Below are 25,768 nucleotides of genomic sequence, written 5' to 3' on the forward strand. Positions count from 1 at the left end.
TCATTGTGAGTGCCAGGTGTAGCAAAGCTGGAAGCGTCGTGGGAAATCTTGTGGATTACGTCGGACCTGGAGGGCTGTTATTAGGGGTTAATAAAGTGAAAGAGGGGGCTTTTTTTTGTCTTATATTTTAAATGAAGGATTTTGGGGTGTTTGTGCTTATTTACTTTCACTTACAGTTTAGTGATGAGGGGGGTGTCATATAGACGCCTGCCATCACTAAACTAGGACTTAGTGGCAGCTATGGGCTGCTGCCATTAACTCCATTACCCCGATTGCCACCACATCACGGCAACGGGAAGAGTCGGGAAAATCCGGGACTGTCGCATCTAATGGATGCGGCAATTTCGGGCAGCTGCTGACTGATATTTTTAGGCTGGGGGGCTCCCCATAACGTGGGGCTCCCCATCCTGAGAATACCAGCCCCCAGCTGTGAGGCTTTATCCTGGCTGGTTATCAAAACTGGGGGGGACCGCACATGGTTTTTTTTTAATTATTTATTTTACTGTACGCTATAGACTGTGATTGGTTGTAGCTGTCACTCAGCGTGGGCGTGTGTCTGCCTGCAACCAATCACAGCCACCGGTGAGCAGGGATGGAGTGAATACGAGATGGAATAATGAGCCGGCTCTGGAAGAGGAAAGCCGCCGCGGGAGCAGTGTGACAGCCGCCCGGTCATCGGTGAGTATGAAGCTCTTGCTCCTAACCTATTGGGCCATATTCTGTTCCCCATAAACTTCATATGGGTAGCAGCATCTGGCCAGATACCGGGGATCAGTTCTCCGCCGACCCAGAGTCAGCGGGTGATTGATCTGCCAGCCCCCAAAACCGCAGGGACCTGCGGAAAAGAAGTGACATGCAATTGTTTTTGGGAATCCCGCAGCAAAACATGCACCTGTTAAAATCCGCATAGTGCGCACAGCATTTTTTTCCCCATAGGATTTGCTGGTGAATCACTGCAGAGATGTTATGAACATTTTCTGCAGCGAAACATGCAGCAGATCCGCAGGAAATCCGCAGCAAAAACCGGCAAGTGCGCACAGGGCCTTATAGTATACATCTAAGGAGCCTCGTTCTGCAGCGCCATAAACTTGCATTGTAAAAACCAATTGTAGGTCACCTGGAGCACAGTGTGACCCGGAAAGTTTGCAGACATTTGACATCACTCCAAAGTCAAGATACTGGAGAGTACTGTGGTATGTGAGTATATTAACACACTCACATTACATTCACATCTTATATATACAATGCCTTGCAAAAGTATTCGGTCCCCCTTGATTTTTTTTTTTCAACCTTTTCCGACATTTCAGGCTTCAAACATAAAGATAAAAATGTTAAATTTTATGGTGAAGAATCAACAACAAGTGGGACACAATTGTGAAGGTGAACGGAACTTATTGGTTATTTTAAGTTTTTGTAATAAAATAAATAAATGAGAATTTGGAATTGGGGCGTGCAATATTATTTGTCCCCTTTTAAGTTAATACTTTGTAGCACCACCTTTTGCTGGCATTTCAGCTGCAAGTCTCTTGGGGTATGTGTCTATCAGTTTTGCACATCGAGAGACTGAAATTCTTGTCCATTCTTCCTTTGCAAACAGCTCGAGCTCAGTGAGGTTGGATGGAGAGCGTTTGTGAACAGCAGTTTTCAGCTCTTTCCACAGATTCTCGATTGCATTCAGGTCTGGACTTTGACTTGGCCATTCTAACACCTGGATACGATTTTTGTGAACCATTCCATTGTAGATTTTGCTTTGTTTGGGATCATTGTCTTGTTGGAACAGAAATCTCGGTCCCAGTCTCAGGCCTTTTGCAGACTCCAACAGGTTTTCTTCAAGTATGGTCCTGTATTTGGCTCCATCCATCTTCCCATCAATTTTAACCATGTTCCCTATCCCTGCTGAAGCAAAGCAGGCCCAAACCATGATGCTGCCACCACTGTTTGACAGTGGGGATGGTGTGTTCAGGGTGATGGACTGTGTTGCTTTTACGCCAAACATATCGTTTGGCATTGTGCCTAAAAAATTCGATTTTTGGTTTACATCTGACCAGAGCACTTTCTTCCACATGTTTGGTGTGTCTGCCAGGTGGCTTGTGACAAACTGTAAATGACACTTTTTATGGATATCTTTGAGAAATGGCTTTCTTCTTGCCATTCTTGGTAGATTTGCAGTGGTATGATACTCCTTCCATTTCAATATAATCGCTTGCACAGTGCTTCTTGGGATGTTTAAAGTTTTGGAGATCTTTTTGCAACCAAATAAGGCTTTAAACTTCTCCACAACAGTATCACGGACCTGCCTGTTGTGTTCCTTGGTCTTCATGGTGCTCTCTGTGCTTTAAACAGAATACTGAGACTATCACAGAGCAGGTGCATTTATACGGAGACTTGATTACACACAGGTGGCTTATATTTATAATCATCAGTCATTTAGGACAACATTGGATCATTCAGAGATCCTCAATGAACCTCTGGAGTGAGTTTGCCGCACTGAAAGTAAAGGGGACGAATAATATTGCACGCCCTAATTTTCAGTTTATTTTTTACAAAATTTTAAAATGAGCAATAAATATCGTTCAACTTCACAATTGTGTCCCACTTGTTAATTCTTCACCATAAAATTTTACATTTTTATCTTTGTTCGAAGCCTGAAATGTGGGAAAAGGTTTAAAAAAATCAAGGGGGCCGAATACTTTTGCAAGACACTGTATATGGACAACTGCATGCGTGTCCAACCTTTTAGGAACATTAAGGTCTCATGCGCACACTGCATTTTTGACGCATATTGCCATTTTCCTTCCCCAGCAAAATCTGAGATGTCAGTTTTGCTGTGCGCACGTTGCAGCTTTTTTTTTTTTTTTGGCTGTGTTTTTGTGGTGACCACAAAGATGCCACATGTCAATTCTTTTTGCGTTTTTCCCAGCGTTTTTGAGCCCTTCCAGGCAATAGATTTTCACTTTAAAAACGCATTTGCCAAAAATGCCTTGAAAACACATGCGTTTTTTGGATGCGTTTTTACCGCGGGTGCATTTTTTTTTGGGTCAAAAAGGTGCATCTTTACAGTCGCCACAAAAATGCAGCGTGCGCACATATCCTTAGGGGAAGACATTTTTCTGTTCCAGCATGACTGTGCTGTAATGCACAAAGCAAGGTCCATAAAGCCATGGTTGGGTGAGTTTTGTGGGGAAGAAATTGGCTGGCATACACAGAGCTTAGGCCTTAAAGGTTTTATTCACTAATTGAACAGCTCCTTAAATGAAACCATCCCTCATTTAAATAAAATAAAAACAGCACATGTTCACCGCCTGGATTGGCGTTATTCCAGCAATGTCCGTGGCTGCAGTAGCTGCTCTTGGGCTGCAGCACTCACTCCATTGCAGCGATACAGTATCAGACTTGGGAAGTGTGAATTCTAGTGGTTATCAGTGGCCCTTCTTAGGCAGCAGTGATCATGTGACATAATGTGATGTAATGTCAGACAAGTGCCTACAGACACAGCGGCTACATCACTGAGACCACACCGCTCCAGGAGGTGAGCAATGCTGAATTTACTTTATCTGGGGCACTGTTTTAATAAAGAATGATTAAAGTTTTCAGTTTTTTTTTTTTTTTTGTTTTAAAATTGTCTCAAAGGTAGGGAATGTTATAATTCTGAAAGGGAAGCTGTCACCACTTTTTTGCCCTATAAGTTGCGGCCACCACCACTAAGCTCTTATATTCAGCATTCTAACATGCTGTATATAACAGCCCAGGCCTCTGTGTAGAACATAAAAAACACTTTATAATACTCACCTAGAAGGTCGCTCCAGTGCACAACAGTCTCCGTACTCCGGGACCGACACCTCCCTTTTTTGACCATCTTGATCTTATTCTGAAGCCGCGGTGCATGACGCGTCTACATCATACACACTCGCCGATCCTGCACAGGCGCACTACAATACTTTGATCTGCCCTAAGCAGGGCAGATCAAAGTGCGCCTGCGCAGGACCTCAATACTGGCGCGTGTGTATGACGTAGACGTGTCATGCACCGCGGCTTCAGAATAAGGAACACCAAGATGGCCGAAAGGGGAGGCGCCGGCATCAGAGAACGGAGATAGACATCAGACCGTTGTGCACCGGAGCGACTGGTTTAGGTGAGTGTTATAAAGTGGAGTTTTTTATGTTCTGCTCAGTGCTCTGGGCTCTTATATACAGGATTCTAACATGCTGTATATAAGAGCCCAGTGGTGGTGGCCGCAGCTTATAGGATAGGACGAAAAAGTGGTGACAGGTTCCCTTTAAGAAATAAGCAGTAAGCTCATAGACTTCAGTGCTTCCACTGCTACAGGAGTTGATGTTGCCCTGTTCCTCAGTGTCTGCATGATATTGGCAACCAATCCCTGGCCTAAATGTTTTTATACTGGCAATAATGGAGGGCTTTCTGGTGCTGTGGAAGTGTAGAATTCCCACACTCAATACTCACTGCTTTTAACAGCAGTCCGAAGATTTAGTTGGCTGTAACGGCAATACTCTGCATTTGCTGAACCACCTTTGGCCATACAAAGCAAGAAAACACGTTGACCTCAAAAATACCCTGTTGGACCCTATTGTTAAACTGGTTTGCCAAAAAAAAAGTGGTTCACCCATATTCATTATTGGCCACATCAATATTCTGCTGATAAACAAGGTTTCCCTCAAATACCTTGTGTTGCCAATAATGCCTGTGAGTGGCGCTATTGCGGACCACACTTACCTATCGCCTGACCCTTGGGCTCCGTGACCTCTGGGATCATGGGGTCATGTCCACTTTCTCCTCTTCTGATATCACCGCGGCTGGCCCCAGTTTCCCTGAGTAACTGGGCTGTGGGCGACGTTTCACCGCTCAGCACAGCCCAGTGTGTCTCCTGGTTGCAGCGCTCTGCAGTGAAGTAGGAGGGAGCAGAGAGATGATGGGCTGTGATGAGCGGGGAAACGCTGCCTACAGACCAGTCACTCAGGAAGACTGCAACCTGCCTCAGTTGACGTGACATCACCGGACCCCAGAGGTCACACGAAGTGGTGAGTGCAGTATAATAGCGCCGCTCACAGGCACAATTGGCAACACAAGATATTTGAGTGAAACCTTGTTTCTCAACAAAATAGCAACGTGGCCAATAATGAATATGGGTGAACCACCCCTTTAAGTCTTGATTTCCATCTGGATTTGTTGAGATCTTTCAAAACTGTTATAGTTATATTGTATATTATATACAAACCCTTTAACAGGCACGTTATGGGATGACTTTAGTTGAGAGTTGAGGCACCATGGTATATTTACTGTATATGTTGACTGCAATACATGGATTGGTGATGGCTCTTCCAAACTGAGTATCACGGCCTCACATATTTTTGTGATGCGGTAATGCTCTTGTCAGGAGTCCACTGGCAGTTCCAAGATCGGACCGAAATCCATGGACATCTGAATGATTCCTTGTGCAAATTGTCCCTCCAGTTAGGAAGGAGACAAACTATAGCGCCACCTATTGGAAGTAGCATTCCTAAACGTCATAAGTGGCTTTTTAAATAAGTCTTTTCATAAGTCTTAGGATTTAGTACCAGATCAGAATCCCAATTTGCAGACAGTGTTTTGTGGTGATTGCCCCTCCACAGTGCAAAGTGTGGGTATCTGATCTGGCTTACGAGAAGCTATATGGGGACCACGAGGAAGACTATTCTCCTTATGGAGACCTGACAAACCAGTTTAAGGAGAATAGTCTTCCCTGTGATTCCTTATGGTGATCGCATAAAATCTAAAGCTGTGCTCTCGCAAACTCTCCTCGGGAGCCTGCTGGTGTCTAATAGCTAGCCTAATGATGTAAGGACTGGAATGGGTGAAACATGTGAATGTATGCATTTAACCTGGTGGTTAGATATCGCGATTGACTCGCCACATCAGCTCCCCACAACACAATATCTGGGTACCAATGTGTTGCAATGTGACAAGATGTCTTACAATGGCCTCTGGGTTTGTCAATTATGGAATCCTATTAGACTCTGCCAGAGGCTACCTGTCAGTAGAATTTTAACAATGTATTACAGTATATATCACTGATCAACAAGTGTTAAAAAATGTTATGCTCCAAGTCTTCTGGTTCTGCAGCGAAATATATAATGGATAAAAAAAAAAGTAATTTTCCCCCCAATTTATTTAAAAAAAAAAAAAGTGGCAAATTTGGTGTGAATTGTTTTGCACCAGAGTCTTTTATGCTATATTTTGCTGTGGCTATGCGCAACATGTAAAACTACCATAAAGGGGTGTGTATATATCTATTATAATGTAAAATTTAATTTTATTTGTACTGGAGTTTTCAGTCTCCTAATTGGTGTGTCTAAACGGCCACTTGATCTTAATGCAATCTGTCTCATGTGCCAGAAAACTGACGTAAAATGTTTCTGACAATAATGGTAGTGCGGGGATTAGTGCTGTATTGTTGCAGCACTGGGGTCCGGATTCCTATCCTACCAAAGACAACAGCTGCATTGTGTTTGTGTTCTATCCTTGTTTAGGCTAGGTTCACATTTCCGTTGTTTTGCATCAGTCACATGCGTTGCTTGACGCATGTGACTGATGCGTTGTACAACGGATGACAAAACAGAAATCATTGTCGGACTCCGTTGTGTGCGAGGGGGCGGAGCCGAGCGGAGCCGTGGCGCTGAGGACATCAGTGCCGCGAGGACTGCAGGGCTGGGGACGTGTGTGTGTGTGTGTGTGTGTGTGTGTGTGTGTGTACACACATGCGGAGTGCGGGAGGGGGCAGAGCCGAGCCGGGAAGTGTCGGCCTCCTTGCACACGTATCCAGGGTAAATATAGGGTAACTAAAACCAAAGCACTTTTTGCTTGGTTACCCGATATTTATCTTGGATGCCAGCATACATTGCTTAGCGCTGGCTCCCTGCACATGTAACCACTGTAAATATCGGGTAACTAACCAAAGCGCATTGCTTGGTTACCCGATGTGTATCCTGGTTACGTGTGCAGGGAGCCAGAGAGAGCATGCGCAGCAAAATCCTACGGATTGCGCTGCTCAAAAAACGTTACGGGCTGCGTTGCTCCCGCCCGGCGGTCAGTTAAAAAACGACTGACCGCGACGCAGCGGATGCAACACAGCATCATCAGTCGCAATCCGTCACTAATAGAAGTCTATGGGGAAAAACTGGATTCCTGCAAAATATTTTGCAGGATACCGTAATTCCTCAAGGCGACGGATTGTGACTGATGCAAAACAATGCAAGTGTGAACCTAGCCTTACCTGGGCTTCTTCCTGGGTACTCTGGTTTCATCTAATTCTACGAAGACATAGTGATAGGGATTTTAGATTGTAAGCCTCAATGAGGACGGACAATAAGTGTCTGGAAAGATCTGCAGAATGTTAACATTATGTAAGCAAGCATAATAATTATAGTATGCTGGCAATGCCAGAAATATATCTGATATACAGTGGTGCATGAAAGTAGATAGGCCCTTCATAATTTTGCATAAATTTAACCTCAAAACTGCATCAGATTTTTACACAAGTCCTAAAAGTTGATCAATAGAACCAAATATAACAGGCGTCAAAAAATACATTGCAAATTGCTAAATGAGAAATTGTCTCCAGTAGCTGTTTGTGAGTGGCAAAAGTTTGTGACTAGAGTTGAGAGAGTAGCTAACTATTCATACTATACTCATAACGAGTACTGTCTAACACTTGCGTATTCTTTCCAAGTAGTGTGTGTAATGCAAGTCAATGGGGAAAAGCTCGCAATGTAACAAGTAACCCGAATGCCGCACTATATTCGTGTGAGTAGCAAATAGTGCACAATTCGGATTACTCATTACCGTACATTGCGAGTATTCTCCATTGACTTGCATTGCACATGCTATTCGGAATGAATACGCGCGTATTAGACAGTACTCTTTCAGTATCACGAGTACAAATAGTTAGGTACTCGCTCATCTCTAGTAGTGAACCTTTAGGATTACAAGGTAATGTGAAGATGAAATTAAGAGTCTGGTGTTTGACATCCTAGTGACTGAAATCAGGTGTAAGTGGGCAACTTGTTTTTATTTAAAGAGGGATGTATAACAGGGATGTAGAAGTCTGATCTTAACAACACACGTTTGTAGAAGTACATCACGCCATGAACAAAAGATTTGAGAACCGTCAAAGAAGAGATGTTGATGCTCATAAGTCTGGAAAAGGTTACAAAACCAAAACATTTTCACGCCACAAATCTCCAGTCTGTTTGTGTACAGATATCATAAATACAAGACCATGATTACTCTCCCAAAGAATGGTCAACCAATAATGTGTATCAGTCTGTGAGGTCACAAAGGAACCAATGGTAAACTCAAAGCATCGAAGGGCTAACAAATACTGAGGTAAAAACTCACCAAATACTCAATGTGTGCACATGGCTTTAAGGAGACCTCTAGGCCATGGTATGTTCCTCTTCCCCTTCAGATTTCAAAAAGGAAGATGACTCGAAATCTTGGGCCAACTATTGGAAGTAGCAATCGTAAAAGTCAACATTGACCCTTTAACCAGCCTTACCATATGACCTTGTTTTGGTTTTTATACTATTTGTATATGTTTCAGGTTGTTTGGCCTATCTTCTTCCATTTGACAGCGCACTGCACAGGATGCAAATTCTGTTTTGTCTGTTCCATTTGGAACCCATGTTTATAGGTTACAGAAGCATTACAGAAGCTGTTTCGTATAGCTCTCTGCTCTCCCCTACAATCATTGTGTTATAGATGACTGGGAGGCAGATCTAGACACCTTAGTACAGCATGGAGAGGGGGGAAAGCAACTAACGTTTCAGGGACGGCCGACAACAGGCTGTGGAAAAGGCAGAAGGCATATGAAGATGAAATAAGTGGAAAGTAGAAACTATGCTGCTATATGAGCTAACAAATTCAGCCGCACACTGATCTCATAAGCAGGGTGTATTGTAGGAGAGACACTGACACAAGCGGAAAACATGAATCTTGGAGTAGGCTTAACACTGCATATTGGGAGGTCTGAAAATCTTAATGATTTAGCCGGTGCATGAGCATCTTTTATATGTCCTAAAAAATAATTCTAGTCAACAACGGTGAATATGTTTCTGGCAATACTCAGTGTACAGGGACCCGATGATCATTCCTCCCCATACTTTTTACATCGGCCCCTCGCTGTGCCCCACTTAGTTAAGTCCTCTGATATATAGCACAATTAATGGCTTGTTTTGTTCAGTACATGGAGTAAGTGTATATGAGTCACAAAGTAAACTTAACACAAAATTATTAATGCGACTAAGTAATAAAAACAAGTTTAATTGCCTGCTTAATACAGAAGGATAAAAACCCAAACTATACCCTGATACAAGTGGGCTGCATCGTGTCACAGCCGCTCAGCAAGCACTGAATAAGTGGTTATATTATTTTGCCAATTTTTTTTTTGATTTTTTTTATTTCACTTTTTATTCTTGGCCTGTCGCCTTCCAAAGTAAGGATGTCCTGTTGTGTTATGAAACCATCTGTAATTAATTTTATGCAGACGCTCAAAATCTTGCTTACTGAGTGGGCGTAGCACAATCAGCATGCAAATGCATGATCTAATGAAGTGGTAACGGAGAAGAAGGCTCTATGAGGGCAAAAATGGGATTTGCTTAATTTATTTAATGTGATCAACCAGTCGCATTGTACATTTGCTTAGTTTAATGTGACCTAATGGTAATAAAATAAATAATAATGGTAAATAAAATATATGTGTGTATCTAATCCTATCCTGTGTGATACTGTCTGCACAGCTGTGTATTTAATCCTATCCTGTGTGATACTCCTGCTGTCCTTGGTGACACTTTGGACATTTGTGGTCATCAACAAAATGGCTGTGCATTATGTCCCTACATGTCATTCTCTGTTATCTGTTGTAAACACTCAGATTGGGAGGGGGGAGCTCTGCCATCACACACAGGAGAGCAGACTCCGCCCACTTTTACTGCAGGCTGTAATCTGAGCTTTTTATACAGTGGAATTTCTGTAGGATTTCAGCAGCTGCTTCCCCCTAGTGTTTAACAGTGGAAAATATCAAACTTTTTAATTTTTTTTTTTTTTAGATTTTGCTCAATTAAAAACAAATATTTAAACAAAACATTAAAACATTATTACTTTACATTTTTTCAGTTATTGAATTTTTTTTTTTTTTTTTTTTTTTGACGATACCTTCCCTTTTAAAGGGCTTGGCTACATTATCATTGGTTACCTATTCTTAAAATATCAGATTGCGTTGAAGGAGATGGAAGAAAAGGGTTAATCCACTCTGCCAGAAGATCAATGGGGACTAAAACATCTGATTTTATTGTTCGACGCGTTTTGGAGCTATTGGACTCCTTCAAGAAGAAAAATCAATAAATGTGCATTATTGATTTTTGTTCCTGAAGGAGTTATACAGCTCTGAAACGTGTCGAACAATAAACTCAGATGTCCTAATTCCCATTGATTTTCAGTGATCATCTTCTGGCAGCGTGGATTAATCCTTTTCGTCCATCTCCTCCAACGCTATCTTCCTGGGTTCTGCAGCAGCCTTTCTCAACACGTGGTAATAGTGGTTGTGTCTATAACGCAACCGCACAAGGTTAGTGCACCTAATTAAATTCTTTCTGGTACCACCAGATAAGACACCATTTGCGCCCCCTTCTGTGTCATTTCAGTTTCACGAGATAAAATATCAGATTGCAGGAGGTCTGATACCCCTACCAAATAGCAGTTAGGGCTGCAGATGGAGGTAAGCAGTGTACGGAACAGACGGAAGAGTGCTGCTCCTGGTCAATGCCCTCAGTTACTGCAAGTGGCTCTCACTGGGGTGCTGGCTCCCATCAATCATTGAAGGGAGTTGGCTCTGTGTCGGATTGTTCAAGATTGACACATCACAGGACCTGCGATACTCAGCCGCGTGTACCCGAGCACCTTGATCATGTACACTGTGTGCAGAATTATTAGGCAAATGAGTATTTTGATCACATGATACTTTTTATACATGTTGTCCTACTTCAAGCTGTATAGGCTGAGAGCCAACTACCTATTAAGTAAATTAGGTGATGTGCATCTTTGTAATGAGGAGGGGTGTGGTGTTATGACATCAACACCCTATATAGGGGTGCTTAATTATTAGGCAACTTCCTTTCCTTTGGCAAAATGGGTCAGAAGAGAGATTTGACAGGCTCTGAAAAGTCCAAAATTGTGAGATGTCTTGCAGAGGGATGCAGCAGTCTTGAAACTGCCAAACTTTTGAAGCATGATCACCAAACAATCAAGTGTTTCATGGCAAATAGCCATCAGGGTCGCAAGAAGCATGTTGGGCAAAAAAGGCGCAAAATAACTGCCCATGAATTGAGGAAAATCAAGCGTGAAGCTGCCAAGATGCCATTTGCTACCAGTTTGGCCATATTTCAGAGCTGCAACGTTACTGGAGTATCAAAAAGCACAAGGTGTGCCATACTCGGGGACATGGCCAAGGTAAGGAAGGCTGAAAAACAACCACCTTTGAACAAGAAACATAAGATAAAACGTCAAGATTGGGCCAAGAAATATCTTAAGACTGCTTTTTCAAAGGTTTTATAGACTGATGAAATGAGTGACTCTTGATGGGCCAAATGGATGGGCCAGAGGCTGGATCAGTAAAGGGCAGAGAGCTCCACTCCGACTCAGACCCCAGCAAGGTGGAGGTGGGGTACTGGTATGGGCTGGTATCATCAAAGATGAACTTGTGGGACCTTTTTGGGTTGAGGATAGCGTGAAGCTCAACTCCCAGACCTACTGCCAGTTTCTGGAAGATAACTTCTTCAAGCAGGGGTACAGGAAGAAGTTGGTATCGTTCAAGACAAACATGATTTTCATGCAGGACAATGCTCCATCACATGCATCCAACTACTCCACAGCGTAACTGGCCACTAAAGGTCTGAAAGATGAAAAAATGACATAGCCCCCTTGTTCACCTAATCTGAACACCATAGAGAACCTGTGGTCCCTCATAAAATGTAAGATCTTACAGGGAGGAAAAACAGTACACCTCTCGGAACAGTGTCTGGGAGGCTGTGGTGGCTGCTGCACGCACTGTTGATCGCAAACAGATCAAGCAACTGACAGAATCTATGGATTGTAGGCTGTTGAGTGTCCTCAGAAAGAAAGGTGGCTATATTGATCACTAATTTTTGGGGTTTTGTTTTTGCATGTCAAAAATGTTTATTTCTAAATTCTGTGCAGTTATATTGGTTTACCTGGTGAAAATAAGTGAGATGGGAATATATTTTGTTTTTATTAAGTTGCCTAATAATTCTGCACAGTAAGGCTATGTGCCCACGCTGCAGAAAATGCGTGGATTTTGCCGCGGATTTCTCGCTTAAAAGCTGTGGATTTTCCAGAAATCTGCAGCACAGCTACTCCCCAGCCATTTCTATGGCATTTGGGAAATGCTGTGTCCACGCTGCGGAATCGTGCGGAAAAATCTGCAGCATGTCAATTATTGTTGCGGATTTTCGTGCGGATTTTGCCTATTCAATTGAATTAAAAATCGCAAAATCCGCGTCAAATCCGCACAAAATCCGCACCTATGAAAAGGTGCGGATTCCGGGGGAAAGCTGCGGATTTTGATGCAGAAAAATCCACAGATACGGAGTCCCGTGGGCACATAGCCTAATAGTTACCAGCACAAACAGATATCCTCCTAAGATAGCCAAATCTAAAAAAAACACAATTCCAACTTCCAAAAATATTAAGCTTTGATATTTGAGTCTTTTGGGTTGATTGAGAACATAGTTGTTGATCAATAATAAAAAAAATCCTCTAGAATACAACTTGCTTAATAATTCTGCACGCGGTGTATTAAGCAGAGGTGAGCACGCTCGCTCATCATTAGTTCCTATTCAACCAAACAGTTGTGTTATGGTTCTTTCCACATGGCAACTACCACATGCTTTTTTACTGCAAATTTCTACTGTCTTCCGATAAGCTATACCCTGAGATTTGGGCCTCATTCAGACTTTAGTGATTTATCATTTATTTGGGTCCGATCATCATCTGTTTTTATCATCGTAGTTTCATCAATGATTTTCACATATAAAAAAATAAATGACAAAGCTTCTCCTATATATTGCATGGTTAATCAGACTTTACACGGACTGTACACTGATCCCATCCATGTGCGGTCTGTCATTATACTCATAGACTTGTATGGGATCATTGTATGGGATCTGCATCATGGGTCAAAAACAAATGGGTCTCTGTGACTTGTGTGTCCATAGAAAAATTGACATTGGACAATGGACATTAACAGCTCTGTAAGTTTTGGGTAGAAATAAAACTAGTGACTGACTGAGGCCTTTTAGTTTCATAGTCTTTTGGAACTCTGAAACCCTCCATCTGTCTAATCAGATGCTTGTGATTCCTTCTCAGATGCTCTCTGCTACTTGGGCTCCAAGAAGCCCACAAGAACAGCATGCTTACATTGGTAGTTCTTTTAAGTAGGCATATTGCTAAAAGGAACTCTTCCAGTTATTTTCTTTATGAACTATGGGGTCTGATTCAAGAAGGCTTTTCACCACAATTCTGACGTAAAGTGCCTTCAAATTACATATGGTGAAACATCAAGTTACACAAAATTGTTGCAGCTTTTGATGTTTGTGTGAAGTGTTCAGCCGGCTCCTTCTGTGACTAGGATGAGGCGCGTGGCTAGGCCACCTGACAAATTGATCACAAGTTGTGGCTTATCTTATGCTAGTAGTGTTAAGGCCCAGTCACACACCGACTTACCAGCGATCCCGAAAACGATGCAACCTGATAGGGATCGCAGGTAAGTCGCTTGGAGGTCGCAGGTGAGATGTCACACAGTCAGATCTTACCAGCGATGCAGGAACAATACAGGTGGCAGTAGTGACCTGTATAACGATCTCAGCAGTCACTGTGACCCTGTCACACAGTGTCAAACACAGCGATGTGTCCTGCCCAGCAGGACATCGCCTTTTGAAGAAAATGGCCTGAACCATTCAGCAACGACTAGAGATCTCACAGCAGGGGTCTGATCGCTGGTAGGTGTCACACATAACAAGTATTCCCATCTTCAAGATCCAACAGCAATTTTGCTTACCTCATGTGCAGGACATTGCAACAGCTTAGGTGTCCATGGTTTTATAACAACTCATATAGTGACAGTTTCTAGTGGTCATAACCATGGATAGCTAAGCTACTGTAATGCCCTGCACGTGATGTAAGTGACATAGCTAATCAGGAGAACTATACTACATTTTTAATTGGAGGTATTTGCTTTATATTATTACACCTACTACATATTGGGATTGGATCTTGGAGATAAGAATAGCCCTTTAAATGTTTGGCGACTCCATGGTGAACCCAGTGCCTATATTTGATTTAAATAGTCATTCTGTGCCGACAAAGTCTCTTTAAGTGACATGTGCCTCCTAATAAATAGGGTGCATAATATTTCTACATGCCCATCATTAAGACTGACGTGTATAATGCCAATCTTAAAGCCACTCCAGCATTTTAATCTAAGGTCATTGCCCTTAGTAATATACTCACCCTCAGACGCCCTCAAATTTTATCTGCACCACGCCGGTGCTGCGGCGCTATCTTGTGACCACAACTTCTGACAGCCATAAGTCACAAGATGTCACAAGCACTTGATGCAAGTCTATGAGAGCCAGAACGAGGCTCTCATAGACTTTAATCGAGTGAGCCGGAGGTCACTCTTCAATGCAACACTGGAGTGATCCTGCAGGTCACAAACTGCAGAAGACTGATGGGAGCGGCGTGTATAGAAGATAAAGGAGGAAGCTAAATATAGGAGTAGGGTTAGGGAACGTAGCGTTAAAAAAACACTACATTACATACATACTCCAAGGCATTACTCCAGACATTTCTCCAGTAATGAATTGGACGAGCTTTGGCGTAATGCTCCAGCTCCACCCAGTGTGTTGGTGTTTTTTGTGTGTTTGCCACCATTTATTCTTCCTTTTTGGGAAACATGCCATTTTTTTTGCCCTAAAAAGTTTGAAAAAAATGCTAAAGACAAAAATGAAGACCATTTTTAACCTAGCACAATACTTCATGAACCATATGAGCAATTTTTAAGAATTTCCCTAAAAAACAAACCGTGAATTAATACCACAAGACCAAAAGAAAGTGACTTAAAAAGAAATAAAGGGGAAGGAAAACCCATCCGCTCACCAGTGTAGGAGATACTTCATAGCGCCGGCAGTGCACGGGAACTCCAGTCCGGTAAGGGTACTTATACACTTGCGCTGTTTTCCTTCCGTTACAATCCTCCCTTTTGGAAAACAGCGGAATCCATTAACGGATTCCGCTGTTTCCCATAGACTTGTATGGATGACGGATTGTGTCAAAAGGACCTGCGTTGCTTCCGCTGGGCGACGCTCCGTTGCTTCTGCCCAGCGGGAGGAACGCAACATGTAACGTTGTTTTGAGCAGCGGAATCCTCAGGATTTCACTGCGCTTGCTCTTCTTCTTCTTTTTTTTTTTTTTTTTTTTTTTTTATAAAATCACAAACTTTATTTTGTCTTGCGGTGGCCAAACGTTCAACTGAGCGCCCGGCCGCCGACAAGTGACAGCGGTCAGCTGAGCGACCGGCCGCCGGCTATTGAGAGCGATCAGCTGATCGTTCACAATAGTCTGCTGCCGGTAAAACTTAAAGAAGAAAAAATAAATAATAAAAAAAAAAATTTCCGTTGTTTTGTACGATCCGTAGCATTGCGTTGTGCCACTATATGCAATGCATCCGTTGCATCCGTCACACAACGCAATGCTACGGAAGCCGTCCAACGCAAGTGTGAAACTAACCTAACTCGGCAAGGCAGGCAAATGAAAACTGCAAGTGTGGGTCCAGCAATCCACCCAAAATATTTTTTTGAATTAAAACATCACATTTTATTGAAAAATGATTAAAACAGCGAAGTTTAAAAATGCATCATGCTGAATAAACCAGGTCTACGTGTTTCGACCAGACCTTTAGTTCTTTTGTCTGTCCAAAACGCTTAGACCTGGTTTAGTCATCATGGTGCATTTTTAAACTTCCCGGTTATAATCATTTCTCAATAAATGTGATATTTTAAGTAAAAAAAATATATTTTTGGGTGGTTGCTGGACCACTATTGCATTTTTGCTTTGCCTATTTAAAACAAAAGCTACCGTACAAATGATGAATCTGGGGCATTGTGTAGGTTTATTATTATTGAGGAATAGAATCCAAGATGAATCTAGGCTTTTCTACTAGTAACTTGGATAAAAAAGGAGAAATTCTAGTTGGTCTCCCGGCTGCACCTTTTATATTTGGCCATTGCCCCATGATCTTTTTCTTACAGGTGACTGTCGTCCTTTTTTTTTTATAATACTCCTAATATTTCCTGTTAGCTCTAATGGAAGCTGCTCAACATTCACATTCTGGTGTTTATAAATCAGCCATAGAGCATAGTGCTACAGTATACCGCATGGTGGAGGGACCCCACATCTGACAAGACAGATGGTATACTTCAGGCTGTCTTCTGACTTCTTCACCAGCTGAAGCCAGTCATAAGTATGAGATCCCTTTTAGCTTGTATAGCTGTCAGCTCTTTCTTCTCAGACCACCATAAACAAGTACACTTGGCCAAGCATGCAGGTTATTTATTTAACCCTTAACTGGTGAGGTGGGGTTTGCAACACCCCAGGGAAAGTTTGATCAGCTGGCATTCATTGGAAAATGCTGGTATGAATCATCAATGTATTACATTATCCGATACTTGTAGGTGTCAAGTTTGGTATATTCATGTGTAATCAATCGCCAATAAGAAAACTATTAAAACAAACGTGATCTTTGCATTTTCTGTAAAAATTAGAGATTTCTAAACACTGGAGTATAGGAAGCCCCACATCACCAGTTGCGTGACAAAAATCCCACCTCACCAGTTGAGGGTTAAGGCCCCTTTAGACACTGCAACATCGCTAGCGATATCGCTGTAACGTCAACAGTTTTGTGACGTAATAGCGACCTCCCCAGCGACATTGCAGTGTGTGACACGCATCAGTGACCTGGCCCCCGCTGTGAGATCGCTACAAATCGTTCAGGAACATTTTTTGGTTCTTTGTCTCCCGCTGTGCAGCATCTATCAGTGTGTTTGACACCGTTACAACAACATTGTTAGCGACTTAGAACCCAGCCCGTAGGCGTGCTATAGCATTCCCTTTCCTGGCCCCTTACCTCCGATTGGTGGTCGCTGTTGCGTTCTGATTGGGCAGCTTTCACTGAAAAGAAGGCAACTTTAGCGCTTCCGTCCTTTTGTTTCTAAGCTACCTTGTTCCTGAGTGTGCTGGTTTGTGGATCATTAGAGAGTTCTCCAGTCTGCAATACTATAAAGCCTATACGGTAAGCATCATTTTGATTGAAGCTGTATTGATGCTGTATAGATAAACCATTGTGGAGTCGCCGCACAGAGAACTCTACAAAGATCCGCTAAGCAACAGAAGCTCCGGAACAAAGGATATACAAGCGCGACTTTTGCCAATCTTTCCAAGCTCGGGGTCGCCAATAAGAACGTATTAGCAATCACCAAATCAGAGCTGAGGGGGGGGGGGGGCGTGTGTAAAAAGGACACCTAGGTGACTTCAGCGCCAAACACCACGCCCCCAATATAGGTGTGAGATGTCAAATAGCTGCTGTGACACGTCCCCAACAACCAGCGAGGTCGTTCTGCAGGTCCATATCGCTGCTGCGTCGTTGGCCAGATCTGCCTGTTTGACAGCTCACCAGCGACTGTTTAGAGACTTTCCAGCGATCCCGGCCAGGTTGGGATCACCGGCGGGATCGCTAGAAAGTCTCAGTGTGTAAAGGGGCCTTTAAAGAGGAAGCTTGGAACCTGAGATGTCTTATCTCTTGTGCGAACAAAGACTGAAATGCAAAAATGTCCAATCCCTCTTCCTCCCTGAAATCTGCAGTTAGGGAGAGTAGGGAGGCCTGATTGTCAGCTGATCCCATTTAGGGTATGTGCGCAGTGTTTAAATGTAGACATTTTTTGCACCAAAAAAATGCACCTTGTCGCAGAAAAATACACCAAAAAACACATGCTTTTTTTGTGCCATGCAGAAGATTTCTGTTCCTATTTTTTTTTATAATATTTTTATAACCTATCCATATGTTCTGTCATCAGTATCAGATTGATGGGAACACAACTTGCAGTGCCCCCACCTATTACCTAATTGAAGGGTCTGCAATGCACCAGAGCTGGCACAGCTGTTCCATTTATGTAAATGAAGAGAGCTGCTGCATACTATTCAGGACTGGAAAAAATCTACAGAGCTGCAGCTGTTCCAGGACAACATAACTCCTATTTTCAGAGGGGGGAATGGGATCCCTAATAAACTGGTATTGATAATCTATCCAAAGGATAGGTCACCAGTATGAAAACCCTTGAAGGTTTTGTTTTGTTTTTTTTTTAAATCGATAGGTTACACTTACATTTCTTTTGATTAGGCTCCTTTAGAATACAGTGTACATGAGCAGCAGGAATAGAGCATAGTTTACAGAAGAAAAAAACAGGCAAGAAAATTAAATAAAAGGTATGCATTTCACATGGAGTGCTGGATTAAAGGGCATTTATCAAGTTCTTAAATTGCTTTAGACTGCATGGAAATAAGCAAGTTTACAATTGACTTGCTTTTGCAATCTGCTGGCTTTCTCCTGCAATGAGAGCTTTCATAGCTGTGTTCCCCAGCCTTTCTATCCTTTTGAGACCCACATTCAGTTATGAGAGATGGGCGTGAGCACACATCCAGCGTGTTTACGCTCCCCTTCTGTAGTATCACCCAGAAACCCAATTACCTGTATTACCGCCAAAGCTTCCCCACAGAAAACACTGTGTGCTACCCTCCCTTAGAGGCTGTATACTTACATGCAGAGGTCCCCACTTTACCCCTTCAACACCCCTCTATCTAATACTATCGCCAGCTTGCCATATTTATCCGACCACCAGTACACAGCTCTGGCAAAAATTAAGAGACCACTGCAAAATTTTCAGTTTTTTCTCTTTATATGTATTTTTGAGTAAAATGTAAAATTTTTCTTTTATTCTATAAACTACTGACAATGTCTCCAAATTTCCAAGCAATACATTTTGTATTTATTTTCTGAAAATGAGAAATTGTCAAAATAACAAACAATGCATTGCTTTCAGACCTCAAATAATGCAAAGAAAACAAGTTTATAATCATTTAGAAATAACGAGACTGTTTTACCTCAGGAAGAGTTCAGAAATCAATATTTTGTGGATTAACTATGATATTTAATCACAGCTTTCAGGCGTCTTGGCATGCTTTCCACCAGTCTTTCACACTGCTTTTTGGTGACCTTATGCCACTCCTGGCGCAAAAATGTAAGCAGTTCTTCTTTGTTTGATGGCTAGTAACTATCCATCTTCCTCTTGATTACATTCCAGAGGTTTTCAATGGGGTTCAGGTCTGGAGATTGGACTGGCCATGACAGGGTTTTGATGTGGTGGTCCTTCATCCACACATTCAGTGACCTAGCTATGTGGCATGGCGCATTGTCCTGATGCAAAAACCAGTGCTTAGAGTTGGGGAACATTGCCTGAACAGAAGTAAGCAACTATAGATACTCGGATGGATGGATGGATAGAGCGAGATCTAATTTTTTAGATATATCTCGCAGAAACCGCTGGCTGCTTGTTATCTTATAAAGCCTATTAGTGTGACGTTGCCTCATTGTCCTTTATGTATTGCATGCTTGTTTCTACTTCTAGGAGTGTGGTGCTGACTGTGCCAAGTTCCAGAAGAGTGAGCTGGAACACAAGTTTAATAAAAAAGCCTTAGAACGACCATATACCTCGCCACATTCTTGGGGAAAAACCTATGGAGAACACAAGCGCCATCTGGAGTTCAGTCATGATCAGTATCGGGAGCTACAAAAGTTTGCAAAGGAAATTGGAATTTACTTCACAGCCTCTGGAATGGATGAGGTAAGAGTATATTATTGTGGGGGCTTGTTAGGACGATGGGTGTGCTGCTCCCTCATTCTTCCTATGGATGTTTAGCGCGACTACAGCACCCCATTACTCACAGTTCTGTCGTGCATTGTTAAAGGCTCAAAAGTTGAGGTTTTATTCATGTGACTAGTCTATGGCTACATCCCGTGATACATCTAAGGCACATATTCGGGGCAGGCCTGCCAACTTGACTTTATTCTTTTAAGGACGGCTTATCAAAAATCTTGGGCAGACAATATTTTTTACATACACTTGGTAAAACCATAATAAATTATTATAAGTCATTCATGTCTGCAGCCCCTAATTCTGATATAGAGACATTAGCTCCATACACTGAAATGATGAAAATTATAGTAAAAATCTGTAGAATTTTTTTTTTTTTTTAGCTTCAAAAAAAATGACAGATGGCTTTATTTTTTTTTTTTTTTTTTCTTTTATGGACTATGTAAAAAAATAGGGCATTTTTTTTTTTTTTTTGCTGTATGTCCTGAAATTTCTGGATGATTGGCAACCAAGTTTAGGGGGAGAATTTGATAAAACTGTAGTTTTTCATATGCCATTCTTAAATTTGGCAAATTTCACTCAATGTTGTTAAAATTCTCTCCATATTAAATTTGGAGCATGTTTTTTTTTGCACATCTTAGGCATCGCACATATCTGGGCATGCTCGCCTCTTCATTTGTTTTTCTTGCATAATTGATGGAAAATGTATTGGTCTGCAGGAGCCTCCACCACCCTCTTGATAAAACTCCTTCTGCGCTCAAAACTTTAAGACGTGTGGCTTCTTTCTCTTTTTATGCCTACAATTATGATATATAACGCATGTTTTCTGATATTTTCTCTTAGATGGCCGTAGAGTTTCTACATGAACTTGAAGTCCCGTTCTTTAAAGTGGGATCTGGAGACACTAATAATCTCCCCTATATAAAAAAGACTGCCCAGAAAGGTAGGTAAAGTCCTTTATTGGAAACTCATTTTAACAGTCTGACCTTTTTTAAAGGGGTTGTCCAGTCTAGAGCAACAAGTCTGCAGTCACTCTATATGTATCACTCTGACTGCAGACTTGTGAATCGTCACATAGCACACACTGTGCACTGCGAGGATTCGCCAATGTCCGAGCTGATAAGAGCTACAATTCGACTAGATGGGTTTAGCCTCACTCAATGCAAGTGTATTGCGCGAGGCCACACCAATTTAGTTGGATTCTGGTCAGGAGTATGCATGTAGCATACTGGCGGCCATGTGACCTCTGTTTCCAGCTCTGACACTGGTGAATCCTCACAATGCGCATAATGTGAGAGTCTGTGGTCACATAGTGACTGCAGACTTATGGTTTATACCGGACAACCCCTTTAATTATATTGTACTGATAGCCAAATTAAAGCAGATCAGCCACTACAAAATGTACATATTTCTAACTAAAGGACCCTGCAGCCCCTTCAATAAGCTAGTCAGCAATGGGGGGGTTGTATGACAAGGATCTCTGTGTGATGGGGGCACTGGAAGTTGCTACAAAGCGGTGAGACCGTGATGATGCACAATAATTGGGGACCGTCTCTTACTCTCTAGTGCATAGGGAAACTGCTGAATAATATGGATATATAATACGTTCTTCTTATGGGAAAACCCTGTTAAAGTAGATGAATTGAGAAATGTAGGCAGCCCATGACCTCCTACTTAGCAGCTGTCATTTTGGAACAGTAATTGGTTCCTTCTAGTCTTTTGGACTCCTACACTTCTCAGAGATATAAGAATAAGGGAGGTTTAGAAGCAAAAAAATTGGATTTTGCATATTTGTGCTGTAGGGTTTTTTTTCTTATTATCAAGCAAGAATCTGGGTCGATGAGAGAACTTAAAAACAACATTCAATCATGATCACATCATACACTGTACAATATGGTCCAGTAACAAAAAAAAATGAGTAGTGCTTATTCCTAATAATCAAGGGGTCCCTGAATTACTATCCCAAGGGCCAAGACGTCAGCAGAAATAGTTTTTCTTGTCCATAAGATTACTTTAACATATACAGAGATCACTGTGACTTAAGGAGAAAATGTTATGGATGTACTGCTGTTACGGGATTTAGGGACAGATATATCATCGTTGCAACCTATGCTGGCACACGGGCCAGAGAGGTAAAGGCCCACTTTTACTTTCAAAGCTAGTGTAAATTACATAGTTACTTAGGTTTAAAAAACGTGCATTTTTAATGATATTTTGGACTATAAAGGGCCCATATATTCTTGCACAGGGGTCCTCTCTTGTCTGCTTCTGCTGGGATTAGTAAGGATCTAAATGATGTCACTTTCATAATGGTCGATGAGATCTGGATTACATGCCATAGTAAGCAAGTTAAGCAGTATATTAATATTATATAATATTGTAGCACCATTTATTCTATGGCGCTTTACAAGTGAAAAGGGGTTTTACATAAGAACAAGTACAGCAATCCTGAACGTTACAAAAACAGACTGGTACAAGAGGAGAGAGGACCCTGCCCGCGAGGGCTCAGGCTACAGGGGATGGGTGAGGATACAGTAGGTGAGGATAGAGCTGGTCGTGGTGTACTGGTCTGAGGGTTATTGCAGGTTGTAGGCTTGGTCCATTACAAAGCATAGTGGCCGTATCTTTTTAAAGCAAGAAAAGAAGGCTTTTTCTAAATACCTATTTTTCCAGTTCAACCTGTGAGCGGCGCTGGCCACTCATCTCCATCATTTGACCCAGGCTGCTGTGACCTCTGATGTCTGCTGATGTCACATCAACTTCCGGAATTGTAAGTTGACCCGACATCACCGAGGCAGGACCCAGTCTCCCTGAGTGACTGGGTTGTGGGCGGAATTTCATTGTACGTCACAACCCAACATCTCACACGCTCTCCCCTTTATTGCTTAACAGAGCGCCGCTATCACACGAGATACTGTGACGTATGCCCACAGCCCAGTCACAAGCTGAATTGGAAAATGAAGGTATTTAGAAAAAAGCCTTATTTCCCTGCTTTAAATCGATGTGGCCACTATGCTTTGTAGTGGACCACCTCTTTAAGTATTTTTTTTATGTAGTTCCACATATGCTTTCTATAATTGCACTTTTATTTCTTAGATATAGCCTTCAGAGTAAGGGCTCATTCAGATGTCCAGTTTTCTCTACAAGTGCTATGTGTGGATTTCAGAGATGACCCTCATATCTTTGATAGACTATGGGGACATTCACATGTCAGTGATTTTTCACAGCCTGTGCAGTCCATGGAAATTCATATCTGATTTTTATTCCAGTGTTGGATCAAAATCAGCAATGCAAGTCTGAGTCAGTGAACAAAATCAGACCGCACTGAGATGTTCGATTCTCTCCACGTACGAGAAAAACTGTTAAAAATAATTGGTCCTTTTCTCTCCTACATGATAAAATCTGTTGTCTGAATGAGCCTTAAATCTTTGTTTCCTTTCTAGGTCGACCAATGGTGATTTCGAGTGGCATGCAGTCAATGGATACCATGCGCCGTGTTTACGAGCTTGTAAAACCAATTAATCCAAACTTCTGTTTTCTCCAGTGCACTAGTGCATATCCCCTTCTTCCAGAAGACGTCAATCTACGTATAATACAGGTAAGATTTCATCTTTAATATATCACAGAGAAGCCAGTCTTACTGCCTTTAGGAAATTTGAAAACCTTGCTGTTAAATGATGTTCCATCCGTGTGAGTACAGAGGTGTATACATACAACTGCCTCTGTACAAGCTAGTTAGGATGCGGGTAGTAATTTGGATCAAATACAATTAAACAGAATTTGTCTCAATTTTACCCTTCAAAACTATTCATACATGTAACTTTTGCACACAAGTCTAACAATATATTTACGTGGCCAGTCCATTCCTCTCTTTCTAAGAAATCGGGGTTTGAGTTTATATGTAAATGAGACTAGATCTGATGCCTCTGTCTCTCCAGCTGTGTTCCCCACTCAGTGCCACCTTCTCCTGCAGAATCCAAAATTATTGGCTTGGTGATGTATCAAGTCAAAAGCAAAATCAAGTACATATTTCACATTTTTATCTTCTTTTTACTTTTAGGAGTTTAAGTCTGTCTTTCCAGACATCCCGATTGGTTATTCTGGCCATGAAAGTGGCATTGCTGTTACTGTTGCAGCCGTAGCAATGGGAGCTAAAGTGGTTGAGCGCCATGTAACCCTAGATAAGACATGGAAAGGAACTGACCATCAGGCTTCTCTTGAACCAAATGAACTAGCTGATCTCGTCAAATCTATAAGGCTAGTAGAGAAGTCTATGGGATCACCAGTGAAACGTCTCCTGCCTTGTGAAATGGCTTGCCTCAATAAGGTAACACTCTCTATTTCTCTAAACTTTTAGATTTTTTATTTTTCCATTGAATAAAAGAATAATGTAACTTATTGGTGAATTTGCAATATTATACTATCTGTTGATCTCTTTTCAACCATACTTTATAGATGACTTAATGGAATGGAAAATAAGGTGGTAATACAATTAGGGTAAATATTAAAGCGTAACTAATTTTTTTTGAGTCTTTGCAAAGTTATGAATCTTTGTAACATATTTCTGTTTTGATTCCTTGTTCCTGCACTTATGCCTGCAATTCAAAACAGCTACTCCATCAAATATCCTTACTCCAGTGTGTGTTTCTCTGCTTCATAGTGTGCATGACCGGACGTTCTGGAACTTCTGATCATGCGCACTGACACTAAGCCCAGCATCCTGAAGCGGTGACAACAGACACAGGTACGCGCTTCACCGCTGATGACTCTGGGCAATGGGCATTGAATAGCATGTTGGCACGCATCTGTGGGCGTGCTAACCTGCTAAGAGGGTGGAATGAGCGCAGGAACTAACACCCTTGCAACCAGTCCCTGTGCTCATTAGCCTATGATAAAATATCTTTAGAAATACTTTTTCTAAAGATCTGTTTATCTATTCTAGTGTATACAGGGACGGTTAGGCAGGGATTAGCAATATACACCCAGAACTGCTTATGCTCATTTTTTTGCTCATTTTTTGCACATATATGAACGTACTCCTCTACGTTCGAGTGTCCGTCTGCAGAAACGTATATGTGCAAAAAATGGCACAAAACAGAGCACACGCTAACGCAGTGCGCTCCATAACAGTGAATGGCCCTGTCGGGCGCATGCATCCGGAGCACGCTTTGCAGAGTGGGGGAGGGGCGGTCCGGACGGATGCCCCGACCGGACCTGTGGACGTAGGGAAAAATGCAATGTGAAAGGGGCCTTATACTCAAGTTAATAAGCCATCCCAGTTTTTTGTGGTAAAATTAGGGGCCTCGGCTTATACTGGGGTCGGCTTATCCTTGAGTATATATGGTACATTAATAAAATGTAGTTACTCTTATTAATCCACATTTCCATAAAATAAAAATAGGATAGGGAAAAGTGTCTGACTAGCTTTCTTAATGACTGACTGGAAAAGTAAGACTAAATCTAAGCTGTAAATTATTTCCTTCTCCTCCCTGGAATTTAATTCCTGTGGGAATTCAGTCATTGGAATAAACATTTAAATAACACTTTGCCTTATTTTCTTATAGAAAATGATGAGCCTTTTTAACTCTAGCGTATCTTTCGTATAGCACCCAAGTGTTTTATGCTAAAACAATTTTTTAATGTATTTTTTGGTCCTACACTCATGTATTTCAAGATTTTGCTCTCACGGGCCCTCTGTCCTGATATGGCTTGTCCCA

At 41.9% G+C, this 25,768-nt stretch overlaps 1 protein-coding gene across 1 annotated transcript in view; it reads left to right on the forward strand.

Moving 5' to 3' along the window:
* The window catches only part of LOC142243618 (N-acetylneuraminate-9-phosphate synthase-like), a 49,913-nt gene that overhangs the window by 20,147 nt on the left and 3,998 nt on the right, over positions 1-25,768 (forward strand). The window contains exons 2-5 of the mRNA XM_075315718.1: positions 19,806-20,021; positions 20,895-20,994; positions 23,495-23,649; positions 24,112-24,378. Coding sequence (XP_075171833.1) covers positions 19,806-20,021; positions 20,895-20,994; positions 23,495-23,649; positions 24,112-24,378 — 738 coding nt within the window. The remainder of the gene's footprint in view (positions 1-19,805; positions 20,022-20,894; positions 20,995-23,494; positions 23,650-24,111; positions 24,379-25,768) is intronic.

Source organism: Anomaloglossus baeobatrachus, chromosome 1, assembly GCF_048569485.1.
Source record: "Anomaloglossus baeobatrachus isolate aAnoBae1 chromosome 1, aAnoBae1.hap1, whole genome shotgun sequence".
Taxonomy (NCBI): Eukaryota; Metazoa; Chordata; class Amphibia; order Anura; family Aromobatidae; genus Anomaloglossus; species Anomaloglossus baeobatrachus.